A 21,373-nucleotide genomic window follows, 5' to 3' on the forward strand; every position below is an offset into this window, starting at 1 on the left:
AGTCGGTCACGGCAGTGGTGAACTGTGGCCAAACCTTTGACACTTAAAACATCGGAGGGGATTTGGGATATACGGCCTCACCCTGATCTTCACATAGCCTGCCTCGATTGTTTCGGGCAGGACACTTGAACCAAATGTTAGAATAAGATGCTTAGTCTGAATTTCTTTACCATCGCACCTCATTTTGATTCGTTTTACACTGATCACATTCTGGTCACTCCAGCCTTCAAGTAGTTCAGCCTCTGTCAGATCAATCAGGTCACTATCTGATACAACACCACGGCTGGTGTTCATGGTGCGATGCGGTGTCACATTCACTGGAACGTCCCCAAAAGAGACAAGATTTGGCAGCTTTTCAAACTGATTTTATCTCGGAGTTCCAAAAGGAGATTTCCACTTGCAAGTTTGGTTACTTTAAAGCCTTGGCCAAGAATATCGGTTATTGATTTAGATACTAGAAAAGGAGAGATCATTCTCACTGACTTTGCGGTTTTCTCCGAGTGGATGACATGAAATTTGGGAAAGTTTTCATTATGACGACCATAGAACTTAAATACTTCTTCGGTGCGCCCTCGTTTATGAGGTCGATCAGGAAGGGGTGGAAAAGAACTTGCCATAGATATATGCGGAAATTCGGCAGCGCCGCCATACACCCACCATGGAGCCCAACAAGGGGACGCCGCAGGACCGTGAAAAGACATGGCCTATACGAGCCAGTTGTACGACACTACTATAACCAAATCTGTTATAACCAAGGTTGGCTATACGACACAAGGTTAACCCTTGCTGCCTGGGAAAGGTGGAAATAAAAAGGAAGCTAGGAGGAGACAGGAAAGACCGAAAGCAAGAGAAAGACGAAGATTAGAGAGGAGGATAGGAAAAGGCAACTACCGATTTCCCCCGGGTGGGTCAGTCCGGGGGTGTCGTCTACGTGAAGCAGAGGCCAAAGAGGTGTGTTGTCTCCGCCAGGGGGCCTTCAAGGTCCGAACACTCGGCATCGGCTCAACCCCCAGGATCCCCCTTTCCAGATCCCCCTTTCCCCGGACACGGCTAAGCCGTGCACGGCTACACGCGGGAGTGTCCAACCCTCGTGTGCTCGGGTACGTGGTGTCGCCACACACCAAACGCCTGCTGATGCAGACGCCCCTGTGGGGGCAGAGTATGTATGTATGTGCGAGTACATGTATGTGTTGGTGTGTCTGTTGCTTGGGTGCAGTTCTCCCGCCTGTTTTATTATGGCCTCCGCACAGATCGGAAGAACGCAAGCGCCAGAGCTCCATATCTGCTACTGATGTCTTGAACGATTTGGACAAGGTTTCCACCGCTAATCTCTAAACGTTGGTACGAACGCACGTCTAAGTGGAAGAGAATCACATCAATATCGGACTTTCTCCCTTAAGTGGCTTCTTTTCAAGTTTATGAACGTTTTTGTGCTCGGACCACGCCGCCGCCTTGCCAACTAGGCCTAGCCCGGCGTAATGCCGATCGGTGCCAAGAAGTGCTGCTGACGCTACGATTCCTAGAGATCAGTGTATATGCAGATGACAATTGAAGGGGAAGACCTTCGGCCTGAGGAATTTTTGGCAGACTTTGGATGGAAGTTGGCTGTTTCGAAACGCATGTCCGCCAAGGCAGACTCTGACAACCGCCCCGGCGGCGGCATATGTGAGGATAGGCCTAAGGCCGACGTCTCACAGAACTCCAAGAAATGGAAATAAACTGAATAGCAGCATTATCAGGTCGCTACGGATGCCTCCCATGCCCAAGGAACATGCCGAAATTATCATACGCCCCCGCGGAGGGCTGAATATTGCCAACATAGGACCCACCGTAATCGGTAAGGCGATCGTGGAATCGGCGGATCTTATACCAATTCAGATGGTCTCGGACAGCATTTATTCTAACATACAGCAAAACATTATGGTGGCTAGCACGCCCGACTGAGACAACGCAGCAAGATACACGAGAATAGGGGCCATTCGTGTAGCCAAAAGAATGTTTGCAGTCAGTGCATATGAGGCCGTCCCCCACAGCACGCGTAAAGGAGTAATCAGAAACATCGATCTCAAAGACGGTCCGTCCGACCTGGAACACAAGATCGTCAACGAGAGAACCCCCTGGTTTTGGCGGTCTAGAGAATTAAATACACAGGCACGATCATCATCGCTTTCGACGGACTGAAGCTTCCGAACTTTATACGCTATGGCCCAGTCCTTGTGAGGTGCTTTCTTTATCGCAAGCAAGTCGATATCTGCAACGCGTCTGGTAGACTCTAACATCGTGCCGATGTTTGCCCGACTTCCGAAGAGTCCAACTGCAGGGTATGTGCGGCAGTGAACCCGGACGACCAACAGCAGTGTACACCAAAGCGTGGGTTGTGCGGGGGCCCACACCCTACGGCGGACAAAACGTGCAAGCAGAGATTCCAGATCCGGTACGTTGTCAGAAGGAGACGACAGGAGAGGCCGGCGTCGGCAACTTCGAGAAACGGGGCTTCGCCACCATTATCTAGCAACGAGAGCAAGAATGAGTTCCAGCAGCCTCCACCCCAGAGCCTAGGGTGCGTTCCCGATACAGAGGACGCTCTCACTCTAGAGGGAACTCCCGGAGTTGCTCTCGACCCAGAGGGTGCTCCTGTTGCAGTATCAGGACCAGATCCCGCTCCAGGGGTTGCTCCGGATCCCGGCGCCGAGGTGGTAAAGTCTGGGTCGAGTCGACAGGATCCTCGAGGTCCTGCTCCAGAGATCGTCGACCCGAGGCCCACCCAACCTGAGTCGACCGAGTTCGAGGAACGCCGAAAAAGGTAACGCGGGGCTCGTCCCCAGGGCATGATTGTAGTAAAGACAGGCTAGCACAACTTGAGCGCGAAAATGAGATGAAGAACACAATACCTCGACCCGTGACAGAAATTGCCGAGATTAAGAATGGCATTCATGGGCAACCCGTCATGGCTGACAAGGAGCCAGCCGCTCCCCAACCAATGGAAGTCCGCATAGTTGAGCAGAGCGATGTTGAAAGGCATGCTAAGAAGAGGGCAATTGCTAACGATCAAGAACAAGCGTCAGGTAGGGCCAAATCAGAGATCCGCGAGATGCCCGGCGCTCTCAGTGATAGCAATAAGCAGATACATGAAAACTTCTCGCTCTTCCAAAGCAACTTGACTTCAATGAAGGAATACACTAATAAGCAAATTAGCAAAATCGAAACCTTCTTAGAAAACGTTGTGGCACCTGTGCTGGGATCTGAAATTCCTACACACCTAGCAAGAGCATCGACTAGTCACAGCATGAGGGTGATCGGCCTTCCGAAGATTAGTACACCAACTCAACAGAATACGATGGCCACACAAACTAACTCATTCAGGATGTGGCAATGGAATTGCAAGGGTTTCCTTCCAAAGAGGGCTCCCTTGCAACAATACATTCGCTCACACCAATAGAAGCCAGATAGTATACTTATAAAAGAAACACTAACCTCTAACATCACGTGGTCCGGCTACAGGCCCATAACGAAGTACGAGAAAGGAGGGGGGGGATAGGGGTACTGATTAGCAACAAGCTGGCCCACATCGCTCATGACATCAAGATGACTGCAAGTAAAGCCGAATACATGATGATAGAAATTATCGCCAGCCCAGGGGACCACGAAAGTATAGTCAGCCTTAATGCCTACAGCAGCCCCAAAAGGTCTAATACAACGCTCCAAAGCCTTGATCACCAGGGCCATGCAACAAGCGGGCGACTCCCCTTTGATCATTGCGGGGGACTTCCACACCCCGTACCCTACCTGCAGCTACCATATAACACTCACTAAGGGGCGGACATCTGGCGCGAGGCTATGAACTTAAACTTGATCCTAGTCATGGACCCGGCATTCCCCGCCAGATGCTGGACATCGTCGAGCCGTGACACGACACCGGATCTCACCTTTGTCAGGAGTATCGCAGCAGTCAAGTGAACGAACCTCGTGGTAGACTTTGGTAGCGACCAATATATTTTGGCCACGCACCTCCAGGTCGCACAGAAGAGACAGCGTGTGTTCCAGTACACAGACTAGGAGAAGTTTCGCAAGATTAGGGAAGAGCGAACCGAGAGTGAGCACAAGCCCAACATCGAACAATAGGTGGCAAAGATTGGATACGACATCAAAGCTACCACCAAAGACGTTTGCACCGACCTCCCGGTGAGAAAGATGGACAGTCACCTGACTCACCTGCTAGCAGTCCCTCCTCGCCAGGTGAAGGGACAACGCCTCAACCGCAGGTTCAGAAAAAAGATAGCGGAAATCAACAGAATTATAGAGGAACACCGCAGAGCCCTCTCTAAACAGCAATAGGATGAGGTGTGCTACTGGATCGATGGACAGATGCGCAAGGTGGAACTTGGAATATCCTAAACCATCTCGGCGAGGCGAACACTGAATCCAACAAACTCAACACACTGGCGCGCACTCTACACGCCGCCAAGCGTGAATCTTCCGGTGAGTAAGTTCCATCCAGACTCATGAAGAAATATATATTGGTCGCATCGAGACCTACACCACCCTCACCTGACTACGAAGGCTCTGGGCACCCTGAGCTCGATGCAGAATTCGGGATTGAGGAGATCAGGCAGGCGCTCCACGACCTCAATGGCAAATCGACTCCTGGTCCGGATAAGATCACAAACAAATCCCTAAGGAACCTGTACGATAACTCCATCGAATACCTGACGGCCATCATTAACCAAGCATGGAGCAGTGGTTAAGTACCAGAAATGTGAAAATCTACCAACACCCTGCTAATCTCAAAGCCGGGTAAGCCACCCAGCCACGGCAACCTCCGTCCAATTTCGCTCACATCGTGAGTGGGGAAGGTTGCTGAGCACGCATTACTAAACAAAATTTCTCGCTACCTGCAGGACCAGGACGTTTACCCACACACCATGATCGGTTTCAGGACCGGACTCTCGGTGCAGGACGCGATGAAGCTCATCAAGCATAACATTATTGACTGTAATACGCGTGACACGAGAGCCATACTAGGTCAACACCAGGAAAAGCCTTTGACAACATTCTTCACTCGTTCGTTTTTGACACGATCTCGAGCCGTAACCTTCTGAAGCACTTTCATTCCTACAGAGAGTCGTTACTGTCAGACAGAAAAGCCACCCTTGAGGTCGGCGACCTGACAAGACATGATCAAGAAAGGGTCTAGGGGGATGCCACAAGAGGCTACCCTGCTACCCTCTTTAACCTCGCCATGATTGGTCTATCCAGAAGACTCTCTCATATCACGGCTCCAGTCACATCATATACGCAGACGACGTCGCCATCTGGTGTACAGGAGTTAGCTACGGACAGGTACAGACGCCCCTGCAAGAAGCGATCATTGTTACTGAGAGGTACCTCGCGCCAACGGGCCTTTTGGTGCTCACCACAGAAGTCTGAACTGTTACTATATTGTCCCCGAGTGCAGAGGTCCCAAACCAAAGGAATGAAAGCCATTCGCCGAATGCGACATCAAACTGCGCACGAACGATCGAGACTATATACCGAGGGTGGATGCCATCCGGACAAACGGCATGATGATCGAGTCGAGTGGCTCTAACAATCACACAGTGCTGCGACTCAGTACGAAGACGGGCAATGTCGTCAGGCTAAAAAGAAGAGTGACCAACCGGCAGCAGAGCCTCGTAGAAGATAACCTCGTGATATTGGTACGTGCGTTCCTATTATGCTATTTCACTGACGTCGCGTCCAAGCACAACTGGCAATGATCGGAGCGGTATAAGCTCAACGCATTAATCAGGAAGGCAATCAAGAGAGCTCTCGACCTCCTCATTTAGACACATACGGAACCCTTTCTTCCACTTGGCGTGCATAAGACGCTAGAGGATATCGCGGAAGCGTAGGAGAGGAACACACAAGCTACACGAGCTAGAAGACACATCCTACAGGAGCTGGGAGTTCCCCCCCTCCCCACAATAGTCGAGACAAAGTTCTGCAGCATCCCTCAACAGCAACGGAACCGCATAGCTGTCGCCCCGATCCTAGGAAACGTCTATCCGGAACACAACGTGGGAAGATGTCGGGCGCACGTGAAAGCCCTCATCAAAAAGGCTCGTGAACGGGCTTCGGAGAAAAGTTTCGTAGACGCATCGCGCTAAGCTGATGTACGGGCCTTCGCTGCGCTTAGCGTAGACCATGAAAGTCAAGTGAAGAACTCAATCTCGATTCGGACGACGTCCTCTGAGATCGCAGAGCAGGCTGCAATAGCAACGGCCTTATTGGAGGACAATAGGACAACGATCACAGTGACTTTAGATCAGCCGTTCGGGCATTTGCCAAAGAAACCGTATCCAAGCTGGCCTTGGGAATACTTGGAAGCAAGGAGATCGAACCACACAGTCATCTGGTTTTCAGCCCACATGGGAAAGATTGAGGGTGCCCGCCCAACCTGAATGAGTCGGCACACGATGCTGCGCGAGGGATTATCGACCGCGTAGTTACCGAGCAGAGTGATGTTGGGGGTACGGACAATCGGAATTCTCCTGCCTCCAACAACAAAATTACTGAGCACTTTTTACTTGGCTCAGAGTATCTGCCCTCTCCCGCATTCTAAACTCAATAGACGTCAGGCTCTAACACTAAGGCTTCTACAGACCGGGGCATGCCCAAGCCCCCTCCTTCTTCACAAGATTTACCCCGAAATTGCAATGCACTATGCAATGACTTAGCGAATTTAGATCACATGCTCTGGCGGTGTCCCGCTTTTCGCGGCGATGAAAGCAGCACTTCCTCACGCTGGGAGGCATTTCTACGCAGACCCAACCTCGAAGAACAGTTATGGGCTGTCCAACGGGCCCACGACGCGGCGGAGAGGATCGGCCGCTCTGTCCCGACGTGATAGTGGCCCGCTGTGCGCTAACGCGTGCTCTAAAGGATCACAGCGAATTTCATCCATCCATGTATCCGTCCGCACAGATCAAATACGTAGAAAGATGCCCTAGTATTATGGGACGCGTTATTCCACGCACAATATTAGCGGCATTACTTTGCCGCTGAAGGAGCACATACCTTCGGCTCGCTTGCGCTGCACTTTGTTGATCTTCATGCCGTTGTCCTTGAGCACGTCGAGCAGGTCGTACCGGAACGAGGTGATCTGCTGTTTGAGCTCGTTCACGTCGTCTTCTGTAACGGGCGCCTGCTCATTCTTGCTCTGTTCGCTGGTGACGTAACGCCACACGAGGCTCTTCATCACGTCCTGCAACACACCAACATGCACCCAAAACAATTTTGATTCCGAGACGAAGTAAGGAAGTCTAGTTATGGCGACGTCTTTAATCAACACAAGAATAACAAGAGCTGGCCCTCTGTCGTTTCCCTACGTCTCATCTTACGCGACCCTTCCAGCTCTATCCGTTTGTTCTTGTACACTCTTTTTGCAGGTGCTTTTTGTCAAGTTGTCCTCGAAGCCCCATATTTTAGCGATGGTTGAATGCATAGGCTTTCCGCAGTTAGCCGCTTGTGATTTCTCGAGACGAGGATATTAAACACAATCTTGGTGTAGGCATCACATTATTGCTAGCTAACCAGCTTCCTTGAACCATGGATTGGCACGACAACATTGTCAAGCTCAAGTGTACAGACTCGATCGCTGGCCTGATGTGCACTAAAGAATAAACGACCTTGACGGCGGGTTTTATTGCTCTGACAAATCGCTGACGATATGTGTTTGGGCTCTACTTAACCATTTCCAGCCTAAAAATATAACACACTCTGTTTATTTTAGGATGTTTTGTTGGAACCATGGACAAACAACCACTATTCTTGTGGTGGAAAGCGACAACAAAGAAGCGCGATAGTTGTTAGGACAGAAAGGTCTCGCTCATTTCTCTTTATGAGCAGCTGCCATCTGTTGCACACAATCCCCGCACGTAAGAACCACCTCTAAATGCGTGTGAACTCTACTAGCTTGTCCATGTTTCAATGCTGCTCATTTGTGTGCATCTTCAGTTTCTTGCATCGTTTACACGTATGCCTCGAGATAGCACTATCTCAACCTTCGTCGCCACAGCCACACTACGCTGGTAACAAAACGGACGAAAATTGCGGGTGGTAGCATGCATGCACGAACACATTCAGATACACACGCAAGCGGGGACATAGGAAAGAAAGGGAGCGGTTTATGCAAATAATCGCCTATACAGATTCTTTCTTGTAAAGGCAGTTAACCTGCGCTTTACACAATCAATCGCCGCATTTCGAGTTCTTTAATGCGCCCCCGATGCACAGGAGACTGATGTTTTGGCGTTTCGCCCCCATCGAAATGCGGTCGCCGCGGCAGAGATTTGACAGCGCAGTATCGTGTTTAGCAGCGCAACGCCAAAGCCGCTAAGCCACAGCATCTAGTTAATCTCCGCTCTAAATATCTGCTAAGAAATGTCTTGGCATTCCAGTTAAGTTCGTCCCTGACTGTTATAGTCACGTTTTTTGGGAAACTGTTAGCTAGAACGTCAATGGATTTCGTAGCACATCTTAAGAGGAGGTTTTAGCTAGGCCTCAACTCCGAATTCGCCCATTCGAATGCATGTAAAACGCACAAATGCTTTTCTGAGACAATCCCTGGCCGACTTGAATGATATTTGGCGTATTTGAGAGAAAAGCTTGAATTCTGGTGACTGTGGCAAGCGCAATTTGGATTTAAGGCCTTGAAGTTTCAAAAAAATTGCAAAAATTTGGTAAGTTTCCAAAGAGTCGCAGTTTCGCCCGGAAGGCGAGGCATCGATTGCGATAGCAGAACACTGGACAGCTATACGAACTAAGGATAGTAGCTTTATAAGCTGTATGAACTTGTAAACATTCACTTACGAACTAAATTAGCAAGCATGGCGTCACGCGCGCCCAAGCAAAAATGAACACATGTCACTCGATGACCGCCGAAACTCGCTGTCAGAAAGCTGAAGTAACGAAGTGCGGCAGCAGCCGCGAGCAAATGCACCTTCTTACTGTCCCTCACTTCAAAGCTATTTAAGCATCGAAAATATAGCACAAACGAAGCTATCAGTCCTCGGTGCACTAGACTCTGTAATCATCGCAGATCACTTTAAAAACAGGGCTCGCACGGCCGCGCCAAACTCAGCACCGCCGTCCCTCAAACCCCCCTGGTGCCTTGCGCGCGGTGGGAGACGGTGCGCATCCTCGCCGCTTTCCTCCCTTGCGCGCACGATTAAGCCGCCCATCGTCGGCTCACCCTCGCACGTTCTCACACGCACATACAACATACGGCGCATGGCCACGGTGTTATCGCCCTTGGACGTTGTGCGCAACATCACGGCGACGGTGACGAGAGAGACGCGCCCGGAGTGTAGGCGGCCTGACTAGTATAGTACTCCTTATATACAAACCACTCAAGGGACAAAGAACAGTAGATGTGGCACACAGGAAAGAAATAAAAGTGTGCTTTTTTGAAAAACCTGTCTCCCAGGAAAACCGGGCGAGCACGCGCCGTTGAAGAGCCAAACCACACACAAAACAACATTTACTGCAACATATACAAAGTAGGTAGCGCCAGTGCAATAGCAAACTTAGTCCCTTCTGCAACGGCGAGATAGAATTTGTGCTTACGCAATCATCCCCTTCCATGTTGATGTGATACGCTTCGAGAATTTCCCGCTGCTCCTTGCCCTTGCCTGTACCAAGCATTTTAACATTGAAAAAAAAGCGGGATGCGGCCGCATTTGCAACAATGGCTAGGCGGATTCCCGACAATGGCCGCTGAGCCAAGCGACGAAGCCGACCGGTAGGATTCTTGAGTGCCGAAAGCGAGCAGAGCGCGTGATGGTACCTTATTACAAAGATGAGCGTGTGATACAAATACAAGCGGAATTTGGAAACTGCCTTGACAAGAGCCAGGCATTCACGCTCTGTAATGGAATAGACGCGCTTCGCTGCTGTTAATGGGCGGCTACTGTAGGTGATGAGACGAGCATTTCCCCGTTGGCCTAGGGCTAAGGCGGCTCCGATCCCATGACCACTGGCATCGGTACGGGCCTCATTAGTAGAGGCCCGTTCAAAATGTGACAGCATAGTTGAGGTGGGGAGAATGGTAGTGAGGTGAGCAAACGCGGCGGCCTGAGAGAGACTCGACGTAAACGGCACCTTCTTCGCCAGAAGATCAACAAGTGGTCGGGCAATCGCAGAGAAATCTTTCACGAACGCTCGGAAGTAGGAGCATAGTCCTAAAAAACTTCGGACGTCTTTGACAGACTGAGGTACAGGAAAAGACGTGGCAGCGCGAATTTTCCCCGATCCTGTTGAATAGCGGAAGCGTCGACGAGGTGGCCCAGCACTGTAAGCTGCCGGCGACCGAAGTGACACTTGGATGAATTCAGTTGGACTCTAGCCTCGCGGAGCTTTTGAATAGCTGATAAGCGTTCATAGTGTGCCCGAAATGTAGGGGGAACTACAAGAACGTCGTCTAGTTAGCACAGACATGATGCCCATTTTAACCATTGAAGCAAAGAGTCCATCATACGTTCGAACGTTGCTGGGGCGTTGGACAGACCGAACGTGGTCTTCTCTTGGTCATTTTCATCCGCAGAATTCTGCCAGTAGCCAGACCGAAGGTGTATTGAGGAAAAGTAGTTGGTACCATGGAGACAATCGACGGCATCGTCAATGTGAGGCAAGAGGTAGACTTCATTTTTTCGTAATTTGGTCGAGACGACGATAATCTACGCAAAAAGATCACGTGCCATTTTATATTTAAGAATACAACAGGGGACGCCCAAGGGCTCGACGAAGGTTCAACAATGCTTTTGACAAGCATCTTGTTCACTCCTTCTTGAATAACCTTACGCTCAGATGCAGAAACTCGATATGGCCGGTGATTAATGGGACTAGCGTCATCAGTATTTATATGATGCTTAACAAGTGAAGTCTGACGAAATTTTCGATTGTTGAAGTCGAAGGTGTCGCAGTAAGAAAACAAAAGGCGGCATACAGCTGCTGTCTGCTCAGGCAATAGGTCCGTAACAATCATATGACTTAATGTGGCGTCAAGGCACATTGGATCCTGTAGAGATTCTCGAGGATCGGAGCAGACGTCTACTGGAAAAGTCGTGACGTGGTCATCTGCTATAGCACGCAGCGTGGCAACCCATATGCCTTAGGGTAGAACTTTTTTTGTGAGGCCAAAAGCGATGACGTGGAGGCACGTCCAGTTATCGGCAACAGTTACGGTGGTGCGGGGTACAGCGAGATTGCGCATCAAAAGCACATCAGGAAGAGGTGTGACGATGCAATATCCGTCAGGCACAGGACAATATGATATCAAATCAACGAAAGTCAAGGCTTTAGGCGGCAGGTGGACGAAGGTGGTCATACTGAAGTTGCTCGGGAGTTCGGCACGAGTTTGCGGGAGAAGAGGAAATTCGAGGCAAAGGGTACCGGCAGAATAGCCGAAAAGAGCGCAATGTGCCTTAGGAAAGTGTAGTCTGAGGATAACGTCAAGGGGGACAATCGGTCAACTGTAAAAAGAACTGGAATGTGGTGGCCAGTGATAATTATACGGGCAGTACACGGCGGCAACAGTGCTACCATCGGCGACGTGTACGGCTCGTGTAGTAGCAGGCGCGAAAACCATCTTTAGTCGACGACGGAGGTTAGCCCGCATAATGGAGACCTGGGCTCCAGTATTGATTAACGCTGTGAAAGGGACACGGTCGACGTACTATCAAGTTCTGGTTCTTTGGGAGCCTCAACGGAGGATTTCGGCATCATGAAAATAATACAGCAATTTGACATAACAGTTTTGCGGAAACCCGCAAGCCGGAGAGAAGTAATTAATAAAGGGAATATCAGACATCCACCCGTTCGTGGCAATCGCTACAAAGGAAACCCCTACGGGTTTCTCGGGAGAAAACCTCGCAGTTGAGGAAAAAATCGTCCCGATCCAGGACAAATTTTTCTTCCAGGCAGGTAGGTAAAAAGATTAAAAAGGAAACGAATACTTCTACTGATTCCAGATATCAGCAAAAAATTGCGGAATTACCATCTCAAATTAAAATGCAGTTCACTTCAGATAAACGAGGTAACATTGGTGAGTCATTACCCAGTTTCATAACTAGCTGATCAGAGAACGTTTGGAGAACAATTTCCCCATAGTACCATGAATGTGAAATCTTTGGCGATAATTGTAGAGAGTTCAGTGATTCGCAGTCCATTGCGAACATTTTTAATGGTCACTGCTAACACAAGAGAAAATGGTATCTTGCCGATTCTCAGTGTCTCCTTAGCCCCTATGTCAGATGTTATCTCAGAGAATGGTATAATAAACATATTACTAAAATTTGATACGAAAAAATTGCCTGGGCCTGATGGCATCCCTAATCGTTTTTTAAAAAGATATCCAGAATGGGCATCTAATATTTGTGTGTTTTATTTCGTTAGTAATTACGCGAGGGTGAACAGCCACACGTTTGGGTACCTGCCACAATTGAACAAATACATAAAGACAGAAACAAAACCACGTTGGGGACTATCGGCCAATTTCATTAACTTCGACCTCTTGCAATATTGCCACCTGGTGTTTTGAGCCAGCAAACGGTCAGGATTGCGTGCCCAGCAAAAACGGTGAAGAAGACGACGAAGTCAAAAGAGATCAGCACCTCAGATTTCCGTGGAAAATCCAGCGGTGTCCATCAAGACAATCAGAAGTAGCGATCACGAGATTACGCTGCCGTGTCCCTCCATTAAACCTATATTTACACAGGAGTGGTCTGACGCTATCGCCTCTGTGTCCATACTGCCAAGAAACAGAATCTCTAGATCATTATTTTTTGGTATGTCGACGATACAAATTGTTAAGAAAAAGACATCTAGAACTTCCGTTCGCAAAATTAGGGTTAATGTTATCACCAGAAATCATACTATCTTTCGGTGCGTCAGTTATAGGGGTCAGCCACAGGGACGTATTTGATGCCGTTTGAAGTTACATACAGTCAACAAAACGAATAACTTTTTAAACTTTTGTCTTGTATTTTTTATGTCTTCTTATCTCTCTTTCATTATATTTTTTTTCTCATCGAATAAGTAGCACTGCAAAAGAATAGGTGAACGTTTCAGCACGCAATTCTTGGCCAATCCCCCAGTGTGGGTATGAGCCATAACTTGAGGCCATCATCATCATCATCATCATCATCATCATCATCATCATCATCATCCCGCGCCAGCCCTTCGTGTCTGGCATTTTTCGTGTCTGGCTGCTTGTACTGTTGCTTGCTCCTGCCTTAGCAGGTGACAAACTGGTGGAGGTGCGGGGTAATCTAATCTATGCACCAAATATCTCCGAGTAGCAAGAGCTCCAGCCCCCTACCGGTGGTTTCGCCTGTACACCGCACCAGCAGAAGGATCCTTGAACAAGCCCCTGAGTTTGAGCTCCTCCCAGAGAAAATGGCAGCTCCGACCACCCCAACCGGTACGGAAGCGATTCATTGTACGCTGCTCAATCCGCGAACGCCGAATACGCAGCGGCGTTACGGAATTACCATCTCCAATTAAATATGCAGTTCACTTCACATAAGCAAGGTAACTTTGGTGAGTCATTACCCAATTTCATAACTAGCTGATCAGATAACGTTTGGAGAACAATTTCCCCATAGTACCATGAATGTGAAATCTTTGACGATAATTGTAGAGAGTTCAGTGATTGAACCGCGCCAGTACGCCGCGGTATCAAGCGGCGTACCCCCGCCCCCCCCCCGTCCCCGCCCACGCCACCACTATTCACACATTCCTAAAGGACCGTCAAATCAATATTGAGACTAGACAGCTATTCAGCGGTCAACACTTTCATCTTAACGAAAAAGTGCGCGGAAAAGACGCAGACGAGGAGAGAGAAACGACAAACACGGGCGTTTCTCTTTTCTCGCCTAAGTCTTTTTCCAGCACTTTTTCGTTAAAATGGAACCACACCAACTCGCGAAACGTTCAGTTTTGGTCAACATTTTGCTGCCTTTTTGAGTACTTTCGGATGGCGGTAGTTATCGGCACCTCTTGGGGTGTAAAGGCCAGTTTTCTCATAGGTTCAGTGCCCGCGCGATTAACTCGAGATGTGTTCAGTTTTCATCATCTTTTCAACGGTCGGGCGCATCGCTATTTCTTCGTTAGTTCAACCTTGTTTATTTAGACTGACCCAGAGACCAGGAAAGGGATTCGGTTCTTATTCAGCTGCTCTGTATGCACGTGGAACGAGTTGCACCAGGAGAAAACGCCAGTTTCGTTTAACTTTTCCTTTTGCTTCGTTATTTCTTTGAGTGACGGCTCCCCGCGACGCTGGCAGATCCCCGGAACCATATACCCGCGATATGGGTTAGATAAGGTGGAAAATAAAATAATGCGAAACAGCGTCCATCATCGAACCCTGCAATAAACCTTGAGCCCATAAGCAACATAAATGCCACCTGTGATCTCGTCTGGTTTTTGCCTAATTGTACAGCACTTTTCGTGCAAAATTGGCAATTGGAAACAAGAGTCGCAAGGTGTTGAGAAATTAAGTGATCTATTAAGGGAGAGAGCCATGGCAACAGCCAAACAGAAAGGAAAAGCGAAAATTAACAAATTTAACCGTTGTTTATGAAAATATTTATGGATCAGCATCTCCTTAATTAAAAAGCAGGTAGAGAAAACGCCGCCGAAATTGGAGATAAAATCCGTGTGTTATTAATGACGCTACTACAATTATCAGTCGAACCGCCTGACGTAGCCACTTCTCTGGTGTGCTTATGTGGACGTTTTCTAACCCTTCGCGGTGGGCGCAGTACGTCTAGAACCGCAGCGTCCTGCGCTCTACGCAGTAATACGGTACTGGTGGCCACGCATCGTTACGCAGCTTCCCAAATAACAATACGAGTCGGTTTTGGTACTTGTTAGAGCAGTAAACGAGGGATACAAAAGAACTGATTGTTCTGCAAAACATATTTCTCTGTTTTCTTCCAATTACTATAGTCAAATACAATTTAAGTCTGCAGTGAAGACCTGCCCACGCCCTCATGACCGCCAGCCACTGTTCCTCCGCGAGGCTGCAATTCGTAGTTCAAACTTTTCTTGTTACCCAAATAAGGCGATAACTACAAAAATATAATTATTAGCGCGTAATTTTATGCGTTTTCTTTCGGCTATCGTAGTGAAATGGCGAAAGTCTAATTATTTATTGAACTGAAACAAAATGGTTTATAATAAATCTATTTATGTTCAATTTTGACTTCAGTTGGCAGTGAAGTTTCATGAGGAAAACGGGCTAAGCAGTTAAATGAACTGTACCACAGACTTTGAAAGAGTGAAATGCGCAGAATTCATACACTTTGTCCGTATCTGTTGCATATCTGATTGCTTCCGCCGATGAAAAGACTCTTCAAGAACAGCGGACTCTCCGCAGGTATCAATCCCGACGCCATTTGGTAAAGGCTGCATGACGATGATTATGTTTGCTTCTGTGACTGGCTGTCAAAGTAACAACATCCCGCGCGGACCGTGTGCCTTGGTTGCTAACTGCTGTTTTTTTTAAGTTGTATTCTACTATATAAATCTTTATTTTACACTTTCGCTTGATTACATGTTCTTGGCAGTGTTCTTCCTGCGCGAGTCCATTTGATGTGGTTCCTTGTTTGCCAAGTAAAGGACAAGTGCATCTAGCAGGGCCTACCTGTGAGATAAACCTTATGTCATTTGTCTTTTACGGATTTACGCGTCTTTATGGCGAATAGCGGACTTTATTCATATCTCTACTAGTAAAGGAACCCGCCCCCCTGATTTGCATAGAAAAGTTACCTTGGGTTGCACATCCCCCGTAAAAAAAAGAAATCTTGGTTACGTGCCTGCCTGGCACAGTGAGTGACGCCAGTGGTGGACACTTGATCACCGTCGATACAGAAGGCGGAGAACAGCGACGACATGTGGGCTAAGTGCGACTTCGGGAAGTTTGGCAGGAAGTTGCCATAGTTAACACATCAAAGGGAGACTGAAATGGAGAATAGCGGCGGAGGTTCGCAACGTTATCAACTATCGACAAATGAGGTCTGCGAGCAAACCGACATAGCATCGAGTACAGATCAAGCTGCAAGTACTCGGGAAGACCCGAGCCTACCCAGACAATCAAATCCGGAAAGAAGACCCCTGGACAGATTTCGGAAGAAGGAAGTGCCGTATCACGCTCACTGTTGAACTGTGCATATGCGCATCGGCCCTGTGCGTACATCCATGAGCTCTCTGACTGAAGAAGACGATGACCAGATGTACCTGAAAATAACGCTGTTCTTTACTAATAGTCCTGGCATGTGTCGGGCCCAGGATGATATTACGGAAACGCTGCAGTGAAGAAATGCAGCAGCAGCAGCGAGCGAATTGACCTTCGTGCAGCCGCACGGTATCAGCGCAAACTAAGTCGCGAAAACGCAGCGCAGCGCAGATTCTACCCGTCGCAGATGGTTTTCAAGATACAGCGGCCCGGAGTAGAGCCCGCCCCTCCCTTGCCTAGCCTCCCCCCGAAGCCTTGCGCGCGCTTCCTCCCGCCGTTCCGTGGGCCAGACTGAGCCGCGATCGCCGGCTAGCCCTCGCTCGAACAAGGCACCCGGCGACGATTTTATCGCCCTTGGACTTTATACGGAGCCTCGCGACGACGGCTGAAATGCGCCTGTAGTGTCCATATAATTGCTATCACAATAAAATAAAACAGTCGAAATTCATAGTCAACAGCTATACAACACGAGTCACCGTTCGCGACTGTTTTATGGTTCTCTACCAGAGTTCTAGGCAAGCTTTAGTTGTGGCTACACCTCCGAAGCAGTGGCCACTCTCCAGGTTGAGAACTCTGAGAGCCTGCAGCATGGTGGTGCCATGGAAGGATGGATGGATATGGATGGATGTTATGAGCGTCCCCTTTGGAACGGGGCGGTGGGTTGCGCCGACAAGCGCCACCAACTGCGGCACGGCAGCGCCATCTAGGAGCGACGGTTCACACTCCTTCGCTTGCAGTAGTGGAAGTTAAAGGGGGTATGCCAGCCGGCGCGTGCGGGAAATCGGCGCATCCGGGTCGCGTTGCGCATGCGTTGCATCGTCTGGCGAGGGCGAGTACGGCCGTATCCCCGCCTCGACGGGGAGGTCGTGTACCGGGCAGAGAAAGCCAGCTTGGCTCTTGCTGGTTGCGTCCAAAGGTGCATTGCAAAGCTCCTCGACACCCTTGAGGCAGTTTGCAAAGTGCGAGTGAACACTGCTTCGTAAGCTTCGCCGATTCCAACAGGGCACGTTGGATCTGCAGACTTCTTTAGCTATATATCTTCATAATCTCCTTATTTTTAATCGGCAACAAGGCTCTGTGATGTGCTGCGATAAGATTTTAACCATCTTTTGGAAACATGTATATCGTAATACCACGCATCAAGGTGCTGTCATATGATTCCAGCTACGCCAAAATATACAAGCGGAACATCGCTATGCTCTGCCCGGAGTCGACCCTCAGAATGGCATGTACGCATCCGAAAAGTCAGGTTTCTCGTCTTCAGACACCAGGGTTCCCTATATGACGTCAGTCGCGGAATGACCTCTGCAAGCAGGCGCAAGGAGCGCAACTAGAGAAAAAGAACTACTAGAACTGCTTAAAACTTGCAGTGGTTACGCCGACGTTAAAAAAATAAGAACTACGGCTACGTGCGATCGTTTCTGCTACATCAGTGAGAGCCATGACGGCTGCTTATAGTTGCGATTGGTCATGCGTCTCAATATTCACTTATTTGTTGGTCTAAACAAAACATCGCCGCCTGGGCAATTGGTAGAGGCTATAGTTATTCTGCAAACAGCAACAACGTCAAGTAGCAAATTTAATGAAGAAGAGAGTATTTATCTTAGTTTAGGTCCGTAAATATAATAAATGAACATATGGTTAGCGTTTCGTACAATAGGAAATTGTCACAGAATAAATGCGTAAAATATTTCATTTTTTTTTCGCATTTCATCGCTGTTTGGTTAAGCTCTACAGTTAGATCCAGTCAACGAAAGAAGCCATCTAAAGAAAGGGTTTGCAAGGTAATGTTTGTCCGCACAAACCTGATATGTCAGCTCTTCTTTCTTCGTAGGCAGACCATTCTCTTCCAAATAAATCTGCAAAAAGAAAAAAAAGTCATTTCGAGAGGGCACCGTAACAACGACGCCGTTGGTATCTGAGAAAACGGCCCGCAACTCTGCCTCTGACAGAACACTTCTCTTTTGCTTTACGAATGAGTGCACAATTTCTGAGCATACATTCCTAACTCAACATTGTACCTACGTACTGCATTGATGCCGCGAACATAGTTTCGGGACTCAGTATCGATTGGCTCAATGATTTGGTTGAGTGAAGAGACGCCATGTAGACAGCAAACTCAAATTGTGGCAAACGTTTGAAACGTATTTCTCACAGCCGCATCGTTTTGCTGCATCAAAGAAAAAGGGACAGATAACGGCAGAAGATAAAAGTAGAAACCAGGATATATCCCCGTCGATGTGAAAGATTTAAATCGAAACGCCGGTGTACCTAGTCGGACAGCGTGGACAATCCCTAGCTTTGTGTTTTACCTTGTCCTTCCTTTTGGGCCTCTTGCAGCCGATTCGCTTGGTGATATGGCGAATGAACTCTAACAAGTTGAAGGGGGGTGGCAGTGTCTGACCTGGCTGGAAGTACTTGAGAATCAATTTGGCGCGGCCAAACTTCCATTCAGTGTCTGCGCGTTCCTGCAGAGGCACACCAAACAATTGGTTAACGGTTACTTTTAGAAATACTGGAACCAGTACACAGAACAAGCGCGGACTGACATTCTAATTTTGCAAAAGAGCAAATAAATACAAGGCCGCAGGCGCGGACATACGAGCAGTGGCACTTTCGAGCAAATTTATTTGGTCCCAGCTCGTAACCTCCGCCGCTGCTCGTCGGTGCGCCGCTGCTGTATTGTGCAAGAGGAAGCGCGCTTACGGATGAAGAAACCGTCAAACGAAGGACGAAGAGGATGATAAGTAAAACACAGCTGTAAGAGGCAACAGCTTTTATAATAATGGGTCACACCTCCTGAGTGTATTTCCGACTCTTGCCCTGTGTCTTAAGTCCATTTTCTCTAGGTACTCGGTCAACTTACTGAAGTACTAAAGCGCCAAACAGACGACACACGAAGAGACACGGACGAGCGCTCTTCCGTGTCTCTTCTTGTGTCGTCTGTTTGGCGCTTTAATACTTCAGTAACATGCACCAACTAGCCCAAAAAAAAAGTTCTACTCGGTCAAAGTTGAATCTCTTAAAGGGATACGGACACAAAAGTTGGTGGGTGGTTTTTTGCGTCAGAACAAAAGTTGAACTGTTGAAAATGACGAATACAACAAGCTGCTTAGAAAAAAAGAACGAGAAACACCTTTATTTTGCGATTTTCTGTTGCGCCTTGCCTCCAAGCGGCCGCCGGGAGAAGCTGAAATTTGACGTCATGACACCCCCGCGCGCGCGGCCAAGGTCAGCTACAGCCGGCGCAGTCTTTCCGGAGTGTCGGTCCCTTCCAGGGTTTGTTTATCGCCATCGGCTATGTTCGCACGTGGTCCGTCTGAAACATTATCCCCGTCAGCGCTCCATGCAGGTGGTGCGTCTTACACGCGTGCTCGCACGGTCGTCGATCGGTATTGACGCACGCGGCGGAAGAAAATGCCCAAATATTACTGCGCCCATGGCTATTATAACAGCATTATCGGTCGTGACACGCCGTCGCGCACGTTTCCCAGAGACGAGAAGATGCGTAAACTTTGCATACGTGCCTGTCAGCCACCACACCCAGCATGGAGACTTCTAAAAAATGGCGTCATTTGCGCGGACCACTTCATCAACGATCATTATGCGACCAGCCCGGCTGTGCTCAAAAGCCTTGGCATACCGCTCAAAAGGCTCCTGTTGAGGCAATACGATTCAAAGAGCGGGTGCTTAGTGATGCATCCGTAACTCTCAGCGGTCTTCGCCACCTTTTGTTGTTCTGGCAACAGACCCTCTCTCTTTCTGTATGCATGTAGCCGTAGCGGTGACCGCAGGAGCGTTTGTTGAAAGAAGGGAAATTACCCTTTCATTGGCTGTGCAAAAACAGATATTCTCGGGTTGTGACAGAAATTGTTCACCCTGCGGATGCATGTTTTTGTCACAAAACAAAATAGTCATGTTGTATACACTTTCGCTGCGTCTAATATTGAGCGACAGCATACGAGCGCTCTTTTAATTGATCAAATATACAAAACACAGCCAGTGAATGAACGCCAGACAACAGCATGCATGTGTACTAACCTAAAAGGCGCAGCACATTTACCTACATTGCCTTTTCACACGTTGCTTTTCAAGCTCAAGCAAAAAATTACGCATTTTCATAGGTCTCTGCATGATCATGCGTCGCGTTTCATGACTTGGTTGTTCGCGCAGCATTTCCCTAGTAAATGTCACAGCCAAAGGCTTTCCTTTCTCTATGGCCACAGAATCGATGTAGCTATTAAGTGATCTGGTCGACGGGTCCCTAGCGCAGCCGCCCATCTCAGCGAGTTCAACCAGTAAATGGCTTCTAATGGCGTGAATGTGATAGTAGTCGTAAACACAGGGCTATGAAATGGCTGGAAAATTCTGCAAATGCCGTGCCTCGTCGCATAAAAACGAAGTGTGCAGCGGTCGAAAGCCGACAGCGTAGGTAAGCACAAAGCGATGAGCTACGCTACCTACGATTCAGCCGTAATAGCTGCCTTTCTGCCTCAACGCGGGTCACGAAACTAGGCATTTTGCATCCTACGTAACATAACTTTACGAACTGCTGCCGCTGCACTTCAAGCTTAATAGAAAAAAAAATTACCATGTTGCTGGCCCGGACTGCCTGACCGGCACGTTCAAGGCCGCCTGCTCTTCGCCGCTTGACGTGGAAGGCTCGTAACCGTAAGCGGTTATATTTCTTGCTAAGTTGGAACGGTCCTCATCTACAGACGTGTACTCATAGCTGGTAGAGGCACCAGAACCTGAATCCATGCTCGCGATAGCGGTGGCGGCGCGTCTCGAATGACCGCGGCCGGCCGGCTGGCTATCCGTTGAGGGTGCCGTGACGTCACGCCTTCCAACTCGCTTGGGCCGGGCGGCGTTGCGCGCGCTCACAAAAACGCCAAAAATAAAGCCATCCGCTGAAAAATGAGCGAAGTGACTACTTGTTTTCGGTGTACTCGCACACTGAGGACCCATTTTCTGTATTATCGTAAAATGTTCAGATTTTGTGTCCGTATCCCTTTAAATGAATGAACGGACTCGCTCAAAGCGTTGTCACTAAGCGGTCCGGTCTCAATATCCCTACCTGATTTCGTTTCATTAACA

General features: G+C 48.6%; 1 protein-coding gene across 1 annotated transcript in view; it reads right to left on the reverse strand.

Annotated features, from left to right (window-relative positions):
- The window catches only part of LOC142578586 (transient-receptor-potential-like protein), a 241,302-nt gene that overhangs the window by 18,311 nt on the left and 201,618 nt on the right, over positions 1-21,373 (reverse strand). Inside the window, exons 11-13 of the mRNA XM_075687976.1 lie at positions 18,589-18,744; positions 18,082-18,135; positions 7,057-7,243 (exon numbers count right to left, since the gene is read on the reverse strand). Coding sequence (XP_075544091.1) covers positions 7,057-7,243; positions 18,082-18,135; positions 18,589-18,744 — 397 coding nt within the window. The remainder of the gene's footprint in view (positions 1-7,056; positions 7,244-18,081; positions 18,136-18,588; positions 18,745-21,373) is intronic.

This window comes from Dermacentor variabilis, chromosome 4 (genome assembly GCF_050947875.1).
Source record: "Dermacentor variabilis isolate Ectoservices chromosome 4, ASM5094787v1, whole genome shotgun sequence".
NCBI classification, from domain to species: domain Eukaryota; kingdom Metazoa; phylum Arthropoda; class Arachnida; order Ixodida; family Ixodidae; genus Dermacentor; species Dermacentor variabilis.